The sequence below is a fragment of the Galeopterus variegatus genome, unplaced genomic scaffold (assembly GCF_000696425.1).
Source record: "Galeopterus variegatus unplaced genomic scaffold, G_variegatus-3.0.2 Scaffold2500, whole genome shotgun sequence".
NCBI classification, from domain to species: Eukaryota; Metazoa; Chordata; class Mammalia; order Dermoptera; family Cynocephalidae; genus Galeopterus; species Galeopterus variegatus.
Genome location: NW_007728611.1, coordinates 123,484 through 144,747, shown reverse-complemented (window position 1 = coordinate 144,747; position 21,264 = coordinate 123,484). Strand labels below are relative to the sequence as shown.

General features: G+C 40.2%; 1 protein-coding gene across 1 annotated transcript in view; it reads left to right on the top strand.

Annotated features, from left to right (window-relative positions):
• The first annotated feature begins 6,167 nt into the window (after window positions 1-6,167).
• The window catches only part of RAB33B (RAB33B, member RAS oncogene family), a 15,659-nt gene continuing 562 nt past the window's right edge, over window positions 6,168-21,264 (top strand). Inside the window, exons 1-2 of the mRNA XM_008581992.1 lie at window positions 6,168-6,510; window positions 19,744-21,166. Coding sequence (XP_008580214.1) covers window positions 6,262-6,510; window positions 19,744-20,184 — 690 coding nt within the window. The 5' untranslated portion in view covers window positions 6,168-6,261 and the 3' untranslated portion in view covers window positions 20,185-21,166. The remainder of the gene's footprint in view (window positions 6,511-19,743; window positions 21,167-21,264) is intronic.

Here is a 21,264-nt window from a genome sequence, read left to right as displayed (position 1 = left end):
AAAGGGGAAAAAAAAAAAAAAAAAAAAGGAAAAAAAAAAAAAAAAGAAGGGCCGGCCCGTGGCTCACTTGGGAGAGTGTGGTGCTGATAACACCAAGGCCCCGGGTTCGGATCCCATATAGGGATGGCTGGTTCGCTCACTGGCTGAGCGTGGTGCTGACAACACCAAGTCAAGGGTTAAGATCCCCTTACCGGTCATCTTTTTAAAAAAATAAAAAATAAAATAAAATAAAATTGAGATTTTTTTTCTGTGTAGTTTAATTTTAATAATCAATTTTTATAACTGTTTCATGTACATTAAAGTGTACCTTCTCTATCTGCAAGTTATAAAGTATAATACATTTGTTAAACCTCATTTGGTTATTTAGATCCTTTCCAAAATTATTGTCTATTGCTTGCTTGCTAAGTTTTCAAATACAGAGAATGCTATATCCAAGGATACTGCAAAAAGTTAGTGAAAAACAGACTTAAAAGATAATATAAATCTTTCCATGAACTTTTTGAAGTACTCTCATAGTCAAACATCCTAAAGGCAAGGAGAAAGGGAGAAAGAGAATGAGATAGAGGAGGAAACAAGAGGCCACCATGATTCACTTTTCACATAGATCAAATATTTGCAAATCTTGCTTATTCATAATTGTTTCGTTAGCTAGAAAAATGCTATTACCACAGGCACACTCATCTTCAGCTTAATGTCTGTTTTAGTCTGTTTCTGTTGTTTATAACAGAATACATGCAACTTGGTATTTTATAAAGAAAACAAAATTTATTGCTTAGTTTCAGAGGCTGGAAAGTCCAAAGTTCAGGGTACACATCTGGTGAGGGTCTTGGTGGTGGTGACAATGATGGCAGATATCACATTGCAAAAATGGCGGAGCAGAGAATGAGAAAGCAACCTCCTCGTTCACTTTCCTTTTAAAGCCCTCAGAACCATTCCTCTAACCACCCTTATTAATCCATTCACTATAGCATGGTCCTACAATCTAATCACCTCTTCAAGGCACCACCTTTCAATTACCATAATAGGATTTCCCATGCTCAAAAGTTACAGTGGGGATTAACCCTCAGTGGGGTTGGGGCACCCAATCTACAGCAATGTCCACTACGGGAGGCCTGCCATCCTAGCTCCCAGTCTGCCTACAAGTGGGCAGAGCCATTTTTAATCTTCTTCCCGTGAACATCCTTCAACTCATCTAGAGTTCTTGAAGTCCAGGCCAAGCACCTCTAGGGTAAAATTTAGCATTCTATTTTATCCTGGTATTCACTAATGGTTCCATATTAACTTGTCTCTGCAGCTAGATTATAAATTCTTCATGGGCTAAAATCATATCTTATTTTGTATCTTCCCCTTGTCCCAACCACAAGCATAGTATTGAGTACACAGTTCAAATTCCATAACTCCTCAATGACCCTACTTATGAAGATATGACTTGAAGAATTCTGAAACTCAGTAAGCTAACCCATCAAGTGATGGTAATTTACTGTTTAGGTACTAAAATTAAAGCCCTTGTATGATATTTGGGGTTATTAAACACAGGCATATGGCAATGTTATGGAGGCCAACAAGACCAATGCCATTTTTCCCTTGGTAATTAGAATTCTGTTTTTAAGGAAGAGGTAATTCCTCCTATTAACTGGGATGGACAGGAAATCAAAACTATGAGAAGAGCCCTTATGTAGGACAGTGGCTCTCAAAGGGTGGGGGGAGGAGGATTTCGTCCCCCAGAGGCATTTGGCAACATTTGGAAACAGTTTTGGTGAACTATGAGAAGAGCCCTTATGTAGGACAGTGGCTCTCAAAAGGTGGGGGGAGGAGGATTTCGTCCCCCAGAGGCATTTGGCAACATTTGGAAACAGTTTTGGTTGTTACAACCTGGGTGGAAGGTACTACTAGAATTTACCGGGTAAAAGTCAGGGATGCTGAAAAACATCCTACAACGAACAGGACAACCCCTCACAACACAGTATTTCATGGTTTAAAATGCCAGTAGTGTCAAGGTTGAGAAACCATTAGGTAAGCAATCAAAGAATTTTCCTTTGTCCTCTGTGTTCAGGCCTGAACTTAAAGAGTTTAGTTGTCTAAGAGCTATTCCTGGGTAAGACCAATGAAAAAATGGCCTCTGCCACAGGGAGGAGGCATCTCTCCTAAACAAAAGCTGAAATTGAGTAGTCTTATTTTGTACACAAGATTATTTTTATGTTATCTGTTTGTAATATCTAATGTTCTTTCTCCTATTAGAAAAGTACTTTTACATACTCATCTTACCCTAAACCATTTATAATGTTCCAGTTTAAGTTGTACTGATAAAGGATCCAAATGTATTTATTTTCATTTTTGCCTATGGCTGTGTCTATAAAATAGGCCTGGACTCCTAAATATGAGCTCCAATTCTCTGCCACCTGACACCCAACTCTAGTGTAAATATCCCCTTTAACCCCCTTGTTTATACCCTTCATCCAACTTCTTAGTATTTTCTAGAGGCAACAGGGAATAGTGATAAAACAAATACTTGCCTTGGAATCAGAAGAAATAGTATAACTGTTAGCTGTACTATCTCCTAATCATGCAAATCCTGGAAATATACTTAAAGCTCTTTGAGTGTTAGTTTTCTCATCTGTTATTCATATGATGCTAATGCTTTCCAATTCATGGGATAGTTGTGAGGATCAAATGAGCTAAAAAATATTTGCTCTGGAAGGCATCTTTCTGGCTCTGAAGAGCTAGTTGGACTATGGGGGAAGCACAGAGAAGATGCTGGAAGCTGGCTGATTCTTCTTTTTGTGTAATGGATCCCATTCTCTTTTGTCTACTTAAGCACTTTGTTCCTGGAATTATCCTTTGTCTCCTACATCATTATTTCTCCTTCTCTATTGGATAATTCTTTTTTAAAAAATTTTTTATTATTTTTATTTGTACATATTTATGGGGTACAGAGTTGACTATTAGTATTTGTGTACAGTATGTGATGTTCAAATCAATATATTAGCATGTTCATCATTACAAATTATAATTACTTTTTGTGTCCCTTATCCAATTACTCCCTACTCTCCCTCCCCCTTCTCCTTTCCCACCTCTAGCAACTATAGGTCTATTCTATCCTTCTGGAAGTTCAGCGTTTTATTATGGTCTCTCTTTGTTTCTCGGCTCCCACTTATAAGTGAGGACATGCAGTATTTCTCATTCTGTGCCTAGCTTATTTCACTTAACATAATTTTTCTCCAAGCTCATCCATATTGCTGTGAATGAATTTTTTTTTCATGGCTGAGTAGTATTCCATTGTTGTATATATATCACATTTTCCTTATCCATTCATCTGTTGATGGACATTTAGGTTGGTTCCATATTTTGGCTATTGTAAATAGAGCTTTGATGGACATGGGAGTGCAGGTATCCTTTTGACAAGATGATATCCATGCCTTTGGGTATATACCCAGAAGTGGGATGGCTAGAAAGGATCCAAATTTAGTTTCTCTTCAGTTGTGTAGCAAAGTATTAAGGAAAGGGTCACATGTTCACACTCTGAGGACAAATGGTAGTAAAGGACTCCAAGGACAAATGAACTCTCAGAAAATATGGCTGCGTAATCCATCCACTCTTCCCAATGGTAGAATCTCCTTCAAGTATCCATTCTTGAGGTTCTGGGGTTATTCAATTAAGAAGAGTAGCTTCGGTCACACAAGGATTCTCTCAAACTGCAAGCTGAAAATACAGAACTCCTCATAACAATGTCAAGTGTCAACAATGATTTTTCAATCTATGTGATGCTAAACTGTGTATAATTGGTAAAGAGTTCAAACTGACAATCCTTACACAAGAAACTTCTCACTTCACTCATTCATTCATCATTTGCTGAATAAAAATGAAGGCAGTAGTCAAGAATTGACAATCTAGTTGGTAGAAAACAACATATAATCACAAAATTTAAATAGCAACAATAGTATTCAAAGACCAAATGAGCAATACCTCTATTATGGATTGAATTGTGTCCCCCCAAAGTTTAATGTGTTGGAGGCTTGATCCCCACTGTGACAGTGTTAAAAGGATGGAAAATCTTATTATGGTAATTGAAAGGTGGATCCTTGAAGAGATGATTAGATTGTGAGGACCGTGCCCTGGTAAATGGATTAATCCATTGATGGTGTAATGGTGGTCATGACATGATTCTGTTGAACTTAAAAAGAGAGCATGTGAGTCTCTCTCTGCTCCTGCCCTATTTGCCGTGTGTTACCCTGAGTTGCTGTAGTCATCACCAGGACAAGGCCTTCACCAGATGTGTTCCCTGGACTTTCGACTTCCCAGCCTCTGAAACTATAAGAAATAAGTTCTATTCCTTTATACAGTACCTAGTTTCAGGTATTTATGTTATAAGCAACAGAAACGGACTAACACAACCCTCCCAAAAGTGTATGAGTTGTAATAAAGCAATAAACATTCTGACCTTAAGTAATAAGGAAAAGCTTCCCAGAGATAGAATTTTTGGGCTAGGGTGTGAAGAATTAATAGGGTTTGGAAAAACATGGTAAAGAATTTCTGATGCAGTTTAGCACAAGCTAAACTGAAAAACCCAGAATATAAAAAAGAAAGAGCAGGTTCTTGGAGTGCAATGATGTTGATGCTTTTTTCACCATCCTTTGAAAGTCTCTTGATTATCCACAGCGTTGATTTCTTCAACTGCCCTTTGTCCTTTAATCTTCAGATTCTCTCTTGTATGGGATTAGGTAGAATAGATTAGAGGAATATATTCCAAGGCTCTCTAATAGTTCCTGGATGATTAATCTTCACAGAAATAACCTCAAAGATAAACAATTAGGATTACAATACAGCCTATATTCTAGTTTACATAACAGAAAACTGAATGTCATTTGTATACACATTAAACCAGGTGAGTAAACTTTTTTTTTTTTTTTTTACTACGTTTTCATTTCATCTGATGGAATAAGCGCAGCTTATCTCTTTTCCTAAAACTTCTAGTGCTCTATTGCTGTCCTCAACGCTATAAGGTCTGCCATATCCTCCATCCTCCTCTCCATACGCTTTGACTTTCCGAATGGCATAACCATCTGCTCCAACAGAAAATAAAGTCTTGTCACTGCAAAACAAAACTTTTAACAAAAAACATTTAGGACCTTTTGTATGAGTTAATATACAATAGGTTTCCTCTGAAGAATTCACGGAGATTCTTTAAGGTTGGGTGGTTTCATCTATAAATTTTCCTTAGGCAGGCAAAGACAACATCTGAGGGCGCTCGGTCAATATTTAACGGCTTCATCATCGTCTCCCAGACACAAAGACATAACCAGGGCCCACTGAGTTCTACTTTCACTAGAAAGGCGTCTAGTAACGACTCCCGGGTTCAATGCCCTCGAGTGGCCCACACAGGATCTGCTGAACCTTTTCGACTGGGGACATCAGCCGAATGAGCCCTGGGCACCAGGATCCCGTGGCTAGCCTCACATGGCCACGGGGACGCTTGCTGAGGCGGTGGGCGGCCTCGAACTCCCGCCTGCTCATTGACAACGATGCGCCTGCCGAGACTAACGGCTGCAAAGCTCAGCGCGGCCTGGCGCTCGCTGCGGCTCGCGTCCCCTCCCATTCAACCCTCGCCGCTGTGGCAACGCCCGCCGTTCAGAGAGCACGGAGGAGGCGGTGAGCGCAGCTAACGCTGCACTCCCAGCTGCAAGCCAAGGGAACTCGCTTCCAACTCCGGGTCCCGGGCAGCCCCAACAATCCATCCATGACGGCGCCGAACCCGACTCCCAAGCCTTCCGACATGCTTACCGTGGCTCACCGGGCACACGCCCCGTCGAAGGCGGCTCTTCGGACCTCTCGCGAGACAGTGCGCGGTGGTACCTCCTTCCTTCCAGCTTCTTTCTCTCTCCGCCCCTAGAGTGACTACGCGGTTTCCTCCGGAGGGCGGGAACCTTGGACGTGGCGGGGCCGGGTCAGCCAGGGTCCTGGGCCCGGGGCGCTCTGCTCAGGCTGGCCCTCCGCGCAGCGCCGTTGTCAAGCCCCGGACAACCCCAGCCCGAGCGGCATTAGGGGCGGGGCGCAGGCGGCGAGGCTCAGGGCCTCCGGGTGGGCGCGCGCCACACCTGCGCGGGGCGGGGGCGGAAGGGTGCGCAAGCGCGCTGCTTGGCGGGCGGGCGGTGTGGACGTTGCGCTGCGGAACTGGCGGGCTGGGCGCGCTCGCTCCGAGTGGCGTAATCTCCCAGCTTTTCTGCGTCTCCTTCACCCCGCCTCAGTTTGGGGCGGGTCTGGAGAATGGCTTCGGAGATGGAGTCGTCGTTGGAGGCAAGCTTCATGTCCAGCGGTGCGGTGTCAGGGGCTTCAGGGTTTCTGCCTCCGGCCCGCTCCCGCATCTTCAAGATAATTGTGATCGGTGACTCCAACGTGGGCAAGACGTGCCTGACCTACCGTTTCTGCGCTGGCCGCTTTCCCGACCGCACCGAGGCCACTATTGGGGTGGATTTCCGAGAACGAGCGGTGGAGATTGATGGGGAGCGCATCAAGGTGAGCAAATGGGACACTGTCAGGGAGGAAGGACGCCCGGGATGACAAGTGTCCGAACCCCACTGTGGGCTCATCGTTGGCTCTGTGCAGGGTGTGCGCTCTATTTTTTCTTACGCTGATGTGGAGATTGGAGTTGGGGGTTGGAAGGATTTCGGTATAGCAAACTTCTAAGGCAGTGTTCCTCAAACTATAATGTGCATGCTATTTACCTGGGGATCTTGTTTTAAAAAATGCTGATTCTGATTTGGGAGCTCCCAGATGATGGAAACGCAGCTACACTTTGAGTAGCACGAGTGTAGAGGGTATGCACTGATTCCTTAGTTGTGTCTCATGTGCTGGGAGTCAGTGAAATGTGACAGAAGGAAAAGCAGAGAAATTCCTCAAGCATGGAAAATTCATTTAATAAATAATATTATTTGTTAAACATTCATTTGAGCGCTGCCCTCGATATTGTGGAAGTAAAGCCCATTGCTTTTGAGGAAGTACTGAGGGTATTTATTCTCTTGTATACAATTTTGCTGTGTAGTTTCTGTATGACACTGATTTACTTAGAAAAACCTATTTTCCTGCAGAAACATTCTATATAGCATAGTTCCTACTTGGGTTGCCAAATGCACATCTCTTGATGCCACCTCAAACCCTCTCCCAATTCTTCTTTCTTCCCTTTAAATCATTAGTGTTGGTTCCTGAGACTAAGGACCCTGAGTAACAGTGAGTGATAATGGGGAAGGTATTAGGCCTGATTCCAGGGCTGGGGTTCTGAGGGCGGATAGGGGTATTGGAGAATGAGGATCAATGACAAGGCTGAGGCCTCCTCAGCCTAAACCTAAGACACACTTCTTCGTTGCAAACTGCCACTAAATGCCACCTGATAATACCACCCCTTAAAACAGGTGGACCCTAGGAACTGCCTTGCCTTCCTTAGGCTACTTTTTTTGCTTTGTGTTTTAAATTAGTGTTCATCTTTACCTCGGTCCCCTGGTGGGTAGGGAGGGGAGAACCTGCTCGCTTGAGGCAAGAACAATTTATTTTTCAGTTCTTTAAACATTGCCCCTCCCCACAAAAGAGTTTTGCAGCTAATGATGATGGTAAAGAAGAAATAGGCTGAGTTCCAAGAAATCAGCCCTTCTACAGGCCCTTTTGCCTCTTAATTTTTCATTGTCCGATACAGGTAGTCAGTGGTGGTCCTTTGGGTGTACTGTATTAGGAATTAAGAATGATTTGTATACATTGCAGAGGAAAAGATAGAATAAAAAGATAGAATAAAAATTGGGATCATTTTTTACCAGAATTAGGTTTGGCCCATTCTGTGGTTTGAGTGTTTGTCCCCTCCAAAGCTCATGTTGGAACTTAATTTCCAAAATGTATTTGAAAGTTGAGGACTTTAAGAAGTGACTGGATGGTAAGGCTGTGCCTTCATGATTGGATTCATCTATTCATGGATTAATGGGTTAATGGTTTAATGGGTTATTGGAGAGTGGCTCTGGTGGCTTTATAAGGAGAGCAAGTGAGCACATCAAAAAGTGTTCTTGCCCAGCCCCCGTTATGTGATACCCTGCAGCACCACAGGACTCTGTAGAGCGTTCCCACCAGAAGAAGGCCTTCACCAAATGTGCCCCCTGGACTTTGGACTTCCCAGCCTCCAAAACTAAGAAATAAACCTCTTTTCTTTATAAATTGCCCACGTTCAGGTATTCTGTTAAAAGTAGCAGAAAATGGGCTAATACGGCCTCTGGGTGAGGAAAATCCCAGGGCTTCTGAAGTTTGAGAGGGAGTTTAGCTTGGGGGGAGCAGGAGTTCTGGGGGAAAGTGCATAGGTTTTGGAGCCTGACTGACCTGGGTTCAGATGTGAACCTGTGAAAGGGTAAGGACAGACTTAATAAGGTGACCACCTTTGCCAGAGACTTCCAGTTTCAAAACCTGGAAGTCCCAAATCCCAGGACCCCTCTCAATCTCGGGCACCCTGGGCCTCATAGAGTCTGTTTTCTCTTCTGAAAAAATTGGGATCATAATATTTTATCAGGCTGGTAGGAGGATTTGATGAGAACATACACCTGGTTCACACTTGGTACTTTAAGGTTTTTTGCCTTTCCTGGTGGCTTAACATTATTTTTCCTCTGGCACCATTAGTTCTATAGCTGTGTACCCAAAGAAGGAAGTAGTTAGAGAAGGGTATAGGTAGGCAGCTAAAGGGGAGAGAAATTCCCCCCAAAATTGGAGCAGGAAATGTAAAAGGTAGAGAGAAGAGGGCAGGGGAGGAGTTTGGGATTCAAGGACCCTCTTATCTGTTCCTAAGTTGCCATTCATATGTAAAGATCACAGATGAATCAGGTGCAAATTTAAAGATACTAATATTGAAAAAATGGGGCAGGGGAGGAGTTTGGGATTCAAGGACCCTCTTATCTGTTCCTAAGTTGCCGTTCATATGTAAAGATCACAGATGAATCAGGTGCAAATTTAAAGATACTAATATTGAAAAAATATGAAGCATGTCTAGTGTATAAAGTCAAATAGTTAACTGCTGGGATGAGTGCTGATAGTGATAAGTTATCTAGAACCACAGGTGTGATGAACCTGGGAGCGCAGGGTTGATCCCTCTGGTTGAGAAGAGTAAGGAGAAAACATTTTTTCTGGGATTATTCCTCCTTAGTTTTAGCCTAACATCTTATATTGATGGGAACCTGGGCATAGAGATTCCTTTTCTTCTCAGGCCCTAGTCATTCATCTTTGCCACCAATGGAAAGACTTGAGAGAGATTTTTATTGAGGTTGAGCTATAGTAATGTTATGAGATTTCTGTAATAGAAAAAGATATAGCTATGTTAGAAATTAAAAAAACAGAAAACTTTATTATTTTAGTGTCCTTTTTTTTTAACTGAAAAGTGATACAGAAGAGCTTTATTCCATGTGCTGCTGCTGCTGCTTTTCTGTTAACCTGTAATATATCTTAAGAGCTGCAGAAATGGGAAATTGTGAGTCTGATCTGAAATAACATTTCTTCTAATTTTTTATCTTAAACTTGGGAAGTATTTTGTTATTTTTCTAATAAAATGACGTTTCAGACATTATTTCTTTGATAATGAGATACTGTGTTAAATGTTTTTATAATTGTGAACTGGAAAATTTTCAGAGAGCAGCATGACTTATAGTAGTGCCCTTTCATGATCAGTTAAATGTTTTATGAAATAAATATAAGAAAGTCTATATTTGCTAATCAGTTCTTAAGCACTGTATATGTATAATTGAAAGGAAAATCTTGTTTGCAGAGTTTTAGAAGTTGAATAAAGTTATAAAATTAATTCCTTAAATAAAAATACATTTGACTTTTAAATTGAGACTTCCAACTCTAATCCTTACGGTCTTTCCTTGTATCCCCATCATAGCTAGCTATGTTCCTTTCACACAGTCACTTTACAATGGCAGACACCCCAGTAGAATCATTAAAACTTAGTGTTGACTTAATTCAACTTCCCGTTAGGGGTCAGCAGTTCCTACTTGAACATTTCAGTAGCTTACTAATTTGTAGAGGTAGAAATGAAATTTTGCCATGTCAAATGCAAGATGTTAACATTAACTAAAGGAAAATAATCAGGACCTCTGTCCACATTGATAAATCAAATATTTAATGAGTAACTGCTGGAAAGAAGGCATTTTGTTAAGCACAAGGAATTGCAATATACAGTGCATCAATTGGCAAACTATGCTCAAGAGCCAAAAAATGGTCTGCTGCCTGTTTTTATATGGCCTGCAATGGTTGGGGGAAAATGATAAGAATAATATCTCATGACACATGAAAATCATATGAAATTAAAATTCACCTGAGTTGTCCTGATGTCCTCCTCTCATCCTTGTGATCTTGCCCCCTCTCCATTGTTCTCTAAATCCAGTTGGTCTTCTACCTGTATAATTTTTCTCAGTCATCCTGTCCTCAAACTAGTTGTTTGTTTTTTTTAAAATCTCTCTCAACTGTGGCATCAGCTCAATTGATCTCCCATTTGCAGCCCTCAATTAATCTGTTTTGTACATTGTTGCCAAAATATGCCAGATTAGTGTTGTACTTGAGGGAGATTAATCTCCCCACCTCAGGCAACCTGTGTGGTTCTCCATCATATTACAAAGTTTCAATTTTGTTTGCTGCTGGCATGTACTGGGATCCTACCCTTTACCTTGGTGTTCTGATACCATGCTCAAACCAACTGAGCTAACCAGCCAGCCCCTAAAGTTCCAATTTTTAAAATTAATAGAGCATAGTGTTATAATACCAAGGCCAGTGGTTCGGATCCCTGTATAGGCCAGCCACACAAAAAAATTAATAAATAAATAACATAATCCTTCCTTCATCTTGCTCCAGACTGTTTTTCTAACTTTATTTCCCATTAATTTCCTGCGAGTATCCTATAGTCCAGCCTATTATTTGCTCATCCTTATGTTTTCCTCTCACTTCCCCCACTCTTTGCTTGGAATCTCCTCCTTCCCATATTTTGCCACGTGATTCTTCCTTATTCAACTCAGTGTGTCTTTATCAAAAATCTCCCCACCTGTCCTCCACTCTACTTCTTCCTTCAATGAATTCCCTTACCTTACCTTACTTGAGCCTTTAAATGATCTCTATCTCATTGTGTTATGTATGTGCCTTACCTCACAGTACATTGTTTAGGATTGTTGGGAAAATAGAATAGTTTGGTCAAGGCCCTCACCTCGGGTCCAGTTGGGTGTGGTTCAACATACTTTGTAAGCAAATCGTGTGTGTGTGTGTGTGTGTGTGTGTGTAGTTAGTGTGCATGTGCACCAATGTATCTTTTTAGTTTTGTTGCTATTCTTGTGTTCTTTAAAGAGAGAGGGAGAGAGAGACACACAGAGAGGAGTTTGGCGAAGCAGGAGGGTGGGCATCAGCCTCGGACGTCTGCCCCGCGCAGCCATGCTTTCCAACCTATGGCTCCAAGGACCTTTTGGCAGGTTACCTAGCTCATAGACCTGTGTGAAGGGGTCTGGCGACCCAGCCTGGCATGTGAGGGGTCTGCTGACTCAGCCTGGCATGTGAAGGGCTTGTGACCCAGTCTGTGAATGGGCTTGAGGGGTCTGGGAGCTCCAGACACCCAGCCCTAGCTCAACAATTGGCTCAGTTGGTGCAGGATTACCAGCAGGTAAAAGAGCCTGACAACTAGCATGGCCGAGTAGCTTTACAATTGGCGTCACAAACAGGAATAAGAGAGCTAGACAATTGGCGCTGTGAGCAGGATTCCAGGCCTTAGCAAAGCCAGGCAAATTGGCGTCATTGGCAGGATTATGCCACTTTGGCATAGTCTGCGATAGGATTCTGAGCAGGTAGAGGAACAGAAAGCCCTTGGAGGAAGGGGCTGTCCTTGAGCGTGCGGTGTCCGGTGGCCACTTTTCTGCTGACCAGAGCCTGGCTATTGCTCACTACGCTGCAAACTGGTTGGGATTTGCTGCAGAAAGCAGAGGCCTTGGAAGCACAGATAAATGTCCTGGAGGACGACATGCAGTGACTGGCTACTTCTGCTTCTCACACCAGGGAAGACGACCAACCCAGTGGTGAGTTGGGGAAAACCGCGTGTCTCCAGGTATGACCTGTTGTGCACGAGAAATTGAGAGAGTAAAGCAGCAGAAACTGGGAGAGCCCCTGGCTGCTTGGTGGCTACAGCTATGAGACCTAGGGGTGGATAGTGTAACATGCTCTAGAGACTATGTAGTAAACGCATGTTGCGTTTGTCTGAAGGCAAAATGGCTTGGAGGGTGCCACTTAAACCCAATGGCTGGCCGGGTGCCGTAAAACCTGAGAAAAGAGTGCCACATGCAAATGGGCAGATGACCCAAGGATGGGTGCCACTACATAATTTCAAGTATGTTTTCACCTGGTGAGAAGGTGGAAAACTTAAGTCTCCATTACTATGTGCCTGTCTCTGAGGCAGCGGCTGCAGAAAGAGCCTCAAATATGCACAGGAGCGGGGCAGCCACTCCTTGATAGACTGGGCAAATACAGCTGTTTGAACTGTGGGCAAATGCTGCAAAACCTGCCCGAGACTGAGTGAATAGCTAGTGTAAGCTGAGCTGATTGAAGTAATTCAAAAGCTAGAATGTAAAAGAGAAGCAGAGAGCAGAAGAAAAACGCAAGGGTGAAGCAGATAACCTTTGTTTTTGACTCTTTAGAGATTCACAGCTGGAAGGACTTTTGCTTTTGGTCTCAGGTGAGACTTTGGACTTTGGACTTTTGAGTTGGTGCTGCAACGAGCTAAAGATTTTTGGGACTGAGATGGAATGTGTAATATGTAAATGTAAGGGTAATTTATCCTCACTAAGGGAACATTGCCGAAGATTCTGAACGTGTAGATTGTACGGTGAGGACCCTGAAGGAGTGGATTGTTGGGAAAATAGAATAGCTTAGTCAGGGCCCTCACCTCAGGTCCAGTTGGGTGTGGTTCAGCATCTTTTGTAAGCAAATTGTGTGTGTGTGTGTGTAGAGTTAGTGCGCATGTGCGCCAATGTATCTTTTTAGTTTTGTTGCTATTCTTGTGTTCTTTAGAGAGGGAGAGAGAGATACACACACAGAGAGAGAGAAACAGAGACAGAGGAGTTTGGTGAAGCGGGTGGGCGTCGGCCTCAGGCGTCTGCCCTGCACAGCCATGCTTTCCAACCTATGGCTCCAAGGACCTTTCGGTGGGTTACCTAGCTCATAGACCTGCATGAAGGGGTCTGGTAACCCAGCCTGGCATGTGAAGGGTTTGTGACTTAGTCTGTGAATGTGCTTGAGGGGTCTGGGAGCTACAGACCCAGCCCTAGCTCAATAATCGGCCCAGTCGGTGCAGGGTTACCGGCAGGTAAAGGAGCCCGACAACTAGCATGGCCAAGTAGCTTTACAGGAACTAAGCTAGATGTTGGAAGAAGTCTATGGAATTACCAGACATGGATACTGCCCTGAATGTGACTGAATAAGACCTAATAAGGGAGCCACTGACTTGTGCTGCCAACTGTAAGCCTTGATCAAGAGATAAGAGTTGAATGTATGGAGGCAAAGAGAACAGTTGGTAGGCTGCTCTGGAAATCTGAATTGAGGTGATAAGGGAAGCTAATGAAAAGAAACGGTAATAAAAGAATTATTTTGAAGATAAAGCCAAAGGCTTCAGTAACTGGGTTTTGGTGGTGAGAAAAAAGAGAACTCATAGATGACTGTGGTTGTGAGTCTGGGTGACTGGAAGTAGGTAGTACCATTAGTAGAGATAAAGAGGACCATATGGAACATTGAAGGCTCTGTAACAAGTTTTGTTTTAGTCATGTGTTGAGATGGTGGTATATTCACATGGGAATGTCTGATCAACAGGTAGAAATGTGGGATTGGAGCAAAGGAGAAATAATCGTGAATGTGAAGGCGAAGTTTGGAAGCATGGGTAGATGATAACAGAATGCCCAGTGTTGTCTTGAGAAAAGAGTATAAGTTTGTTTTATAGTGTGATGAAGATGATATACTGTGAATGCTGAAGCCAAATATAAATTAGATTATTTACTCTATCCATTGTTCTGTCTTGATCTTCATTAAGAGCAAATGAATGTTTATAAGCCAAAGAATGTTTTATACAAAGTCATCCTATACCTTACTGTAAAAGAATTAAATTGATATTTTACCTCTTAAAATGTGGTGTTGATGGTTAGAGAGATATCATATTACTCCTTGATTTGATTTGATTTGCATTGGAATGCAGTGAATGAGGATATAAGCAGTTAGGGTACACGAAGAAGCACGTTCAAGAATTTTAACTTGTGACCCCTTAGCTCAGAAACCTTTGAAGGGGACAGGTTAGATCTGGTCTGACAGAGAGTCTGAATTGCTGGGGTTTGGTCCTGATGCCTGCATGGTACAAGCAAGATAGGGTTTTCACAGACCCAAGCCTTCCCATTCTCTCAAGAATCCCTGGAACCATGTCAGATCTCCTATTATTCTTCTAGCCTGATTTCAGAAGCCTGTGATTCTTGTATCACTTCTTATGAAGATGGCAACATTGGCTTGTGCACTCAGAGGTGGTGAGAAGAGAGAGAATTATTTACTTCCCTGGAATTTTTAATCAGTGGTCAAGATCTCTTGCTTTGGAGTCTGTGTTAGGGCTCTATGCAAATTATTTAAGCAAAATGGGAATTAATTGTTTCACCTTACTGAAAAGCCCAGAAGAAAGTTACTCTGCTAATTCCAACAACAGTCCTGTGTGCCCATTCCTAAACTATGGTGGTGATGGGGCATGCAGTGCTCTGATTTGTCAGGTATAGGTCACATGACCATTTTGGGAGTAGGGGTTCACACGAATTGAAAGCAGGGGAAGGGTGGCTCCCCATTGAAAATGAGGTGCTCTTAACAGAAGTGGGAATGGATGTTAGGCTGGGGAAAACAATATGTGTTTATCACAGAATCAGGCAGCCCAGATTTAAATCCTGACCCTAAGACTTTCTAGTTTTGTGACCTTGTTGGGTCAGTTAACTTAAGCCTGGTAAACCTAAGACTCCTCATCTGCAAGACTGGGTAATTATTACTTAAGGCTGCATACACTGAATGAAGTAATACATATAAAGGACTTAGCATAGTGCCTGGAATGTACTACTAAGACTCCTCATCTGCAAGACTGGGTAATTATTACTTAGGGCTGCATACACTGAATGAAGTAATACATATAAAGGACTTAGCATAGTGCCTGGAATGTACTTGGAATTTGCTAAGCCCTGCGTAAATATTATTAGTTTAGTAGTAAATGCTCATTCCTTCAAGAGAGATGGTAATAATGAGAAAAAAGAAAAAAAAGGCAGAGAGAAGATAGGGAGAGATGATAGCTAAGGTTACTGTTCCCAAATTGTGTATATTTTTTGCTCTAAGGCAATAACTAATTTTAAGAAAAGGATGAACCCATAATGTATAAATTAGCCCTGGTTTTAAGATTAAAAGCAGTGTCTTGAAAGGCTGCATGACTGGTTCAAGGTCACACAAGTTGCTGGCAGCACTAGGATTACAACCCAGTTTTCCCCCTCTTGCTTGTGTGTCCTTTCTCTCACTGCTTGCTGTCTCCCTTATCCCCTTTGTTATACTGTAATTAAATTCTTCATTTTAAAGAAAGTATTCCTGTCAAATAGTCACACAAAATTTGTTACTTCTCCTTGTTAGGAAGCGAAAATTTTATTTATTTATTTATAAAACAGTTTAATTGAGCAATTATTTAATATTAATTATTAACGGTTTAATTGAGCAAAGAATGGTTCATGAATTAGCAGTACTAAGAACCAGTGGATGTTCAGAGAGCTCCCAGGAAGTTAAAATTTATTTTAAAAATTTGCCATTTGGTTCTGTATGCCAGATGTACACATTTCTACTCCACATACCAAAAGCAAAAAGAGTTATCTTGAAATGTTACTAATACTAGTTATGATGTGGATTTACAATTTAAGTTGCTAATAGGAGGTCTTATTTAGTTACCAGAAGGTCTTTTATGCATGCTTCTTAGAAGAAGAAAGAATAGAAATGTGTTTTTTGGAAGAACAGGGAAAAAGGAAATTTGATAGCTGATCAAGGAAGGAAAGATCATTTGGGTTAATACCTTTAACATTTTAGCTCAAGCAAAAAAAGTAATTAAATCAGTTTAAAGTCAGGTCATTTCTCCTTTTAGGTAATAAAACTACCAACAGAGCTTTCATGAACAATAAGAATCTACTCTTAGGATTAACAAATAGCTGGGTTGCCATTTTTGTTGGAACTTGATATTGGAATTTAAAGTAGAGATTCATGAAGTATTAATATAAAGGAAGTATATTGTATGTTTCTTTATAATGTTTAAAATGGGAGTAATACCTATATGAGCACAGAATAGCCATTTTCCCTAAGATATTTAAGTATTAAGTTAGGAAAATTTCTCTGAAAATATTTCCTAATTTAACGTTTACCAGCAAAAGCATGTCACTTCCTTAGGTTCCAAAGTGTCACTCTCTCTTCTTTTTTTACACAGTATGGACCATTCCACTCACAGCTAGACCTCAGGAGCTTTCTAGGCTATCATGGGTTTTTTCTTTTCCCCTTCATCTAGTGTGTGTCTGTCCGTCTGTCTGTCTCTCTCTCGGTCAAAGTTTTCTGTAGCCTTTTATGGTCAACAGTTTTTATGAGTTGTCCCATCCTTTCTTAGCTGAGTCTTTCACCTCTCCCTCCCCATCCCGTTGCCCTCATCTCCTCGGTGTGCAGGCCTGGAAGGCAGCAGACAGCAGGCAGCCGTAGCAGTATTTGTGCCGTAAGCCTTAATGAGAGGTAGTTATTCTGTGAGCGAAATTTTGAAGGTTCTTTTTGAATATTTCTTTGTCAATGCCTTATTAACTTATTACTTTTATGGCTCTCTGATAAAATGTGAAGAGTTTTTATATCATACTACTTGTTTCCTGGAAGTCTTGATATAAGAATGCATAGAGTTTGGAATAGGATGGGAAAAGGAATATTGTTGAAGTCAATCCCATCCAAAACAAACAAAGGTATCTCTTAGTGTTAAAGCTCCTCAGATCACTTGACATTTGTTGAGGACTTCCACAGTTTTTTGAGGCATGTCTAAATTCTGTATAATTATTATTTTTTTAAGTTTAGTTTGTTTTTATAAAAGAAATGCATGTTTATTGTGGAAAACAGAAAAATAGAAATAAAGGGGGAAATTGCCTTAAAGACAACCATTGTTAAAATTTTGGTATATTTCCTTTTTGTGTGCTTTTTATTTATTTATTTTTAACTTGTGAATATAGTTTGCTTAAAACATTATAAATTACCCTTCAACAATGAAGTGATTTTTGAATAACTGAGCTACAGGAAATGTTATTAAAAGAGAAAAAATATCAGCTCTAGTGTCTTTGGACAGCTTTTATATGGGTCATCCAATTTATTACCAAAATATCTTTCTAAATGTTAAAGATAGAATTTGAAATTTTTTTTTTTCGTTTTCGTGACTGGTAAGGGGATCACAACCCTTGGCTTGATGTCGCCCGCACCACACTCAGCCAGTGAGCTCACCAGCCATCCCTATATAGGATCCGAACCCGCGGTGGGAGTGCCGCTGCACTCCCAGCGCCGCACTCTCCCGAGTGAGCCATGGGGCCGGCCCTGAAATTTCTTTTTCTTTTTTTTTTTGTCTTTTTTCGTGACCGGCAACAGATTGCAACCCTCAGTGTCACGCCCGTACCGGAGGCCGGCCCTGAAATTTCTTTTTCTTTTTTTTTTTGTCTTTTTTCGTGACCGGCAACAGATCGCAACCCTCAGTGTCACGCCCGTATTTAATTTAAAAAATTGAGATATAATTCACATTACATAAAATTCACCCTTTAAAAATATACAGTTCAGTGGTTTTTAGTATCTTCATGAAGCTGTGCAGCAGCCATTGTCACTAACTAATAATTCCAGAGCATTTTGTCCCTTCTGTCAAAACACTGGTAACCACTAATCTACTTTGTCTATGGATTTGCCTATACTGGACATTTCATGTAAATAGAATCTTAAAATGTGTGGCCTTTTATGTCTAGCTTCTTTCAATTAGCATGAGGTTTTTGAGATTTATTCCTGTTGAAGCAGTACTTCATCAGTGCTTCATTCCTTTTTTATGGATGAATAATGTTCCACCGTATGGATATACCACATTGTGTTTATCCATTCATCAGTTGATGATTATTTGGGTTGTTTCCACCTCTTGGCTATTATGAGTAATTCTGCTATGAACATTTGTATACAGATTTTTTTGTGAATGTATGTTTATTACCTAGGAGTAAAATTGCTAAGTCATATGGCAACTCTCTGTTTAACTTTTTTCCCTAATAATTTATTTAGGTGAAATTCAAATAACGTAAAATTACTTTAAAGTGAACAATTCAGTGTCATTTAGTACGTTCGCAATGTTGTGAAACCACCGATTCTATTTAATGACAAAATATTTTCATCACTCCAAAATAAAACTCTTCATTCATTAAATAGTTTTTCCCCCTCTCCTTGCCCCTGGCAAACACTAATCTGTGTTCTGACTCTATGGATGTATCTATTTTGGATATTTTATATAAATAGAATAATATAATATGCAACTTTTTGTGTCTGGCTTCTTTCACTTAGCATGTTTTAGAGGAGTGTGATGACCAATATTTCCATCTCTAATCACATTTTTAAAAATTTATTCATTTAGTACATCTCAACTGAGCATTCACTACACATAACTACTGGTATGTTCTGAGTACTTCATATCTTAATTATCCTACTTACTTTTGGGGCCATCCACAATATCCCCTCAGTTTCCCTCTATTTTCATATCATTCTGTGAGAAGTCATCAGTTTAGGCTTCTTAATTCATACTCTGAATATCTATAAATAGTACAGTTTTTCAGTTTAAAGTTATCTAAGCAAATCTGCCTGTAGTCATTTCTACTGTGATCAGTATCCTCATCAGTTAACTGTTTTTTAAAGTAAACAAAGGTGAGATAATTCAGTGTTTTAATCGGATCATAACACCTGAGTTATATTTAGCTTTAGACATAATTTCACCTAGAAGAGATTGGAATAGTTTTGTTGGTGGAGATGTTCAGGATAAATAAGTGATTTTCTAGCCTTTTAAAATTTTCAAGAGGACATGGATTTTATAGAATGTATATATATGTAGGTTTGGGGTCTGGACCTCATAACTATTAAGATCTTTCCTAGGTCTAATATTTTATTTTAATAATGTTTTACCTTGCTGGCTGGTGTAGGGATTGAACCCTGGATTGAATCCTGGACTTTGGTGTTATCAGTACCCATACTCTAATCTAGTAGACTAGATTAGACTGTGGCTGGCCTAGGTCTAATATTTTAAATCAAACTAGTGGAAAGTAGTGAGGAGCATATAGTAACCAAGTTTACAGAAATTAAACACTTTACATTTTATTAAAATCTGATATTTTTTCTCTTAACATTTTAAAATAAATTTTTGAGGTATAATTTTATCCAAAAATATTTGATTCACTGAAATTCAGAAAATGCTAAATGGAAATACTTCTGACACTTGTTATGATTTAATTATGAGGTAACTAGACTAGCATCTGGATTCTATAGATAACACTAAAATGACATTATATGGAAGGGAGCAATCAAATTATTACAAGTGAAGATGTACTAAAGATCATGCAAAGGTGGCTAAATTTCTCAGTATGTATAATTGGAATGAAATTTTCAGTTTTCTTCTTTCTTTTAATTTATTTTCAGATCCAGTTATGGGACACAGCAGGACAAGAACGATTCAGAAAGAGCATGGTACAGCACTACTACAGAAACGTACATGCTGTTGTCTTTGTGTATGACATGACCAACATGGCTAGTTTTCATAGTCTACCATCTTGGATAGAGGAATGCAAACAGCATTTGTTAGCCAATGATATACCACGGATTCTCGTTGGAAATAAATGTGACTTGAGAAGTGCCATTCAGGTACCCACAGACTTGGCACAAAAATTTGCTGACACACACAGTATGCCTTTGTTTGAAACCTCTGCTAAAAACCCCAATGATAATGACCACGTGGAAGCTATATTTATGACCTTGGCCCATAAGCTTAAGAGCCACAAACCATTAATGCTTAGTCAACCCCCCGATAATGGAATTATCCTGAAGCCTGAACCAAAGCCTGCAATGACGTGCTGGTGCTAAATAACAGAATCTGTTGTACTATCTAATTTTGACTAAAAAAGCACTTTTGAAGTATGACAGTGATAAGTCATAAGATTAAATCTCAAATATAATGGATCATCCTGACACTTTACTATTTTTTATTGTTGTGCTTATTTTGTATTTTGTACCTACTTAATCAAGTTTGTCACTGTGACAATACAAAGAAAAAGTTGGTTTTCATGTGAGATTAAAAATGAAGTAAAGATAGAGTGAATCAGAACATGTTTCCATTGAGAGCCCAACGAAGGAGGCACCAAATGAGAGCATGATGGAATTTTGAGCAGTCACTTTTCAATACCATGTTCCTGGGATTGAAAAAAAAAATATTAAGGGTTTGGTATATACCTATTGGTATGTCCTTTGAATGGGAAGTGTTCTCAATAGGGTAAAAGAATGCTATTCACCTCTTCCCGGAGCTCTTTCTTTGTTTTATTAACATATTTAATTACTGGTGTATTTTAGAGCTAAGGCTTTAGTTCTAGTGGGAGTAGAAGGCATAGAATGTTTTCTTGTTCTCATTCCATAAAGAATGATTTCTCCAATAGTTCTAGATGCTTGATATTTCTGATTAAATATCAGTCAGATCTATAAAAATTATTGTTATTTTAAAAAGAATAATTTGAATTATTTTCTTACTAAATTCTATTAAAATATGCAAAAATGAGTCATATTTTAAGACAAATGAAATGATATAATAAGGTGCTTTATGTTTTATTTTGGTAACTTAAACAGTGAAAAACTAATTGAAAGCATTTGAGGAGTTGTAACCTGGGGGAAAATAGGTAAACATGGTTCCTGGCTACCACAGGAGATCTGCTCTTAGCTTTTAGTCATTTCAAGCTGTGTGTCTGGCATAGTATCTCTTGCTCTCCCCTCGCCTCCTATGACTTTAATGACTAAATGCTGATTTAACAGATCAGCTTCTGTTTGGAATTATTTGGAATTAGAGTTATGCTCTAAGGGCATAATTCTTTTTTTTTTTTTTTTTTTTGGTCTTTTGTCTTTTTTTCCGTGTCCGGCAACGGATCGCAACCCTCAGTGTCGCCCCCGTACCGGACC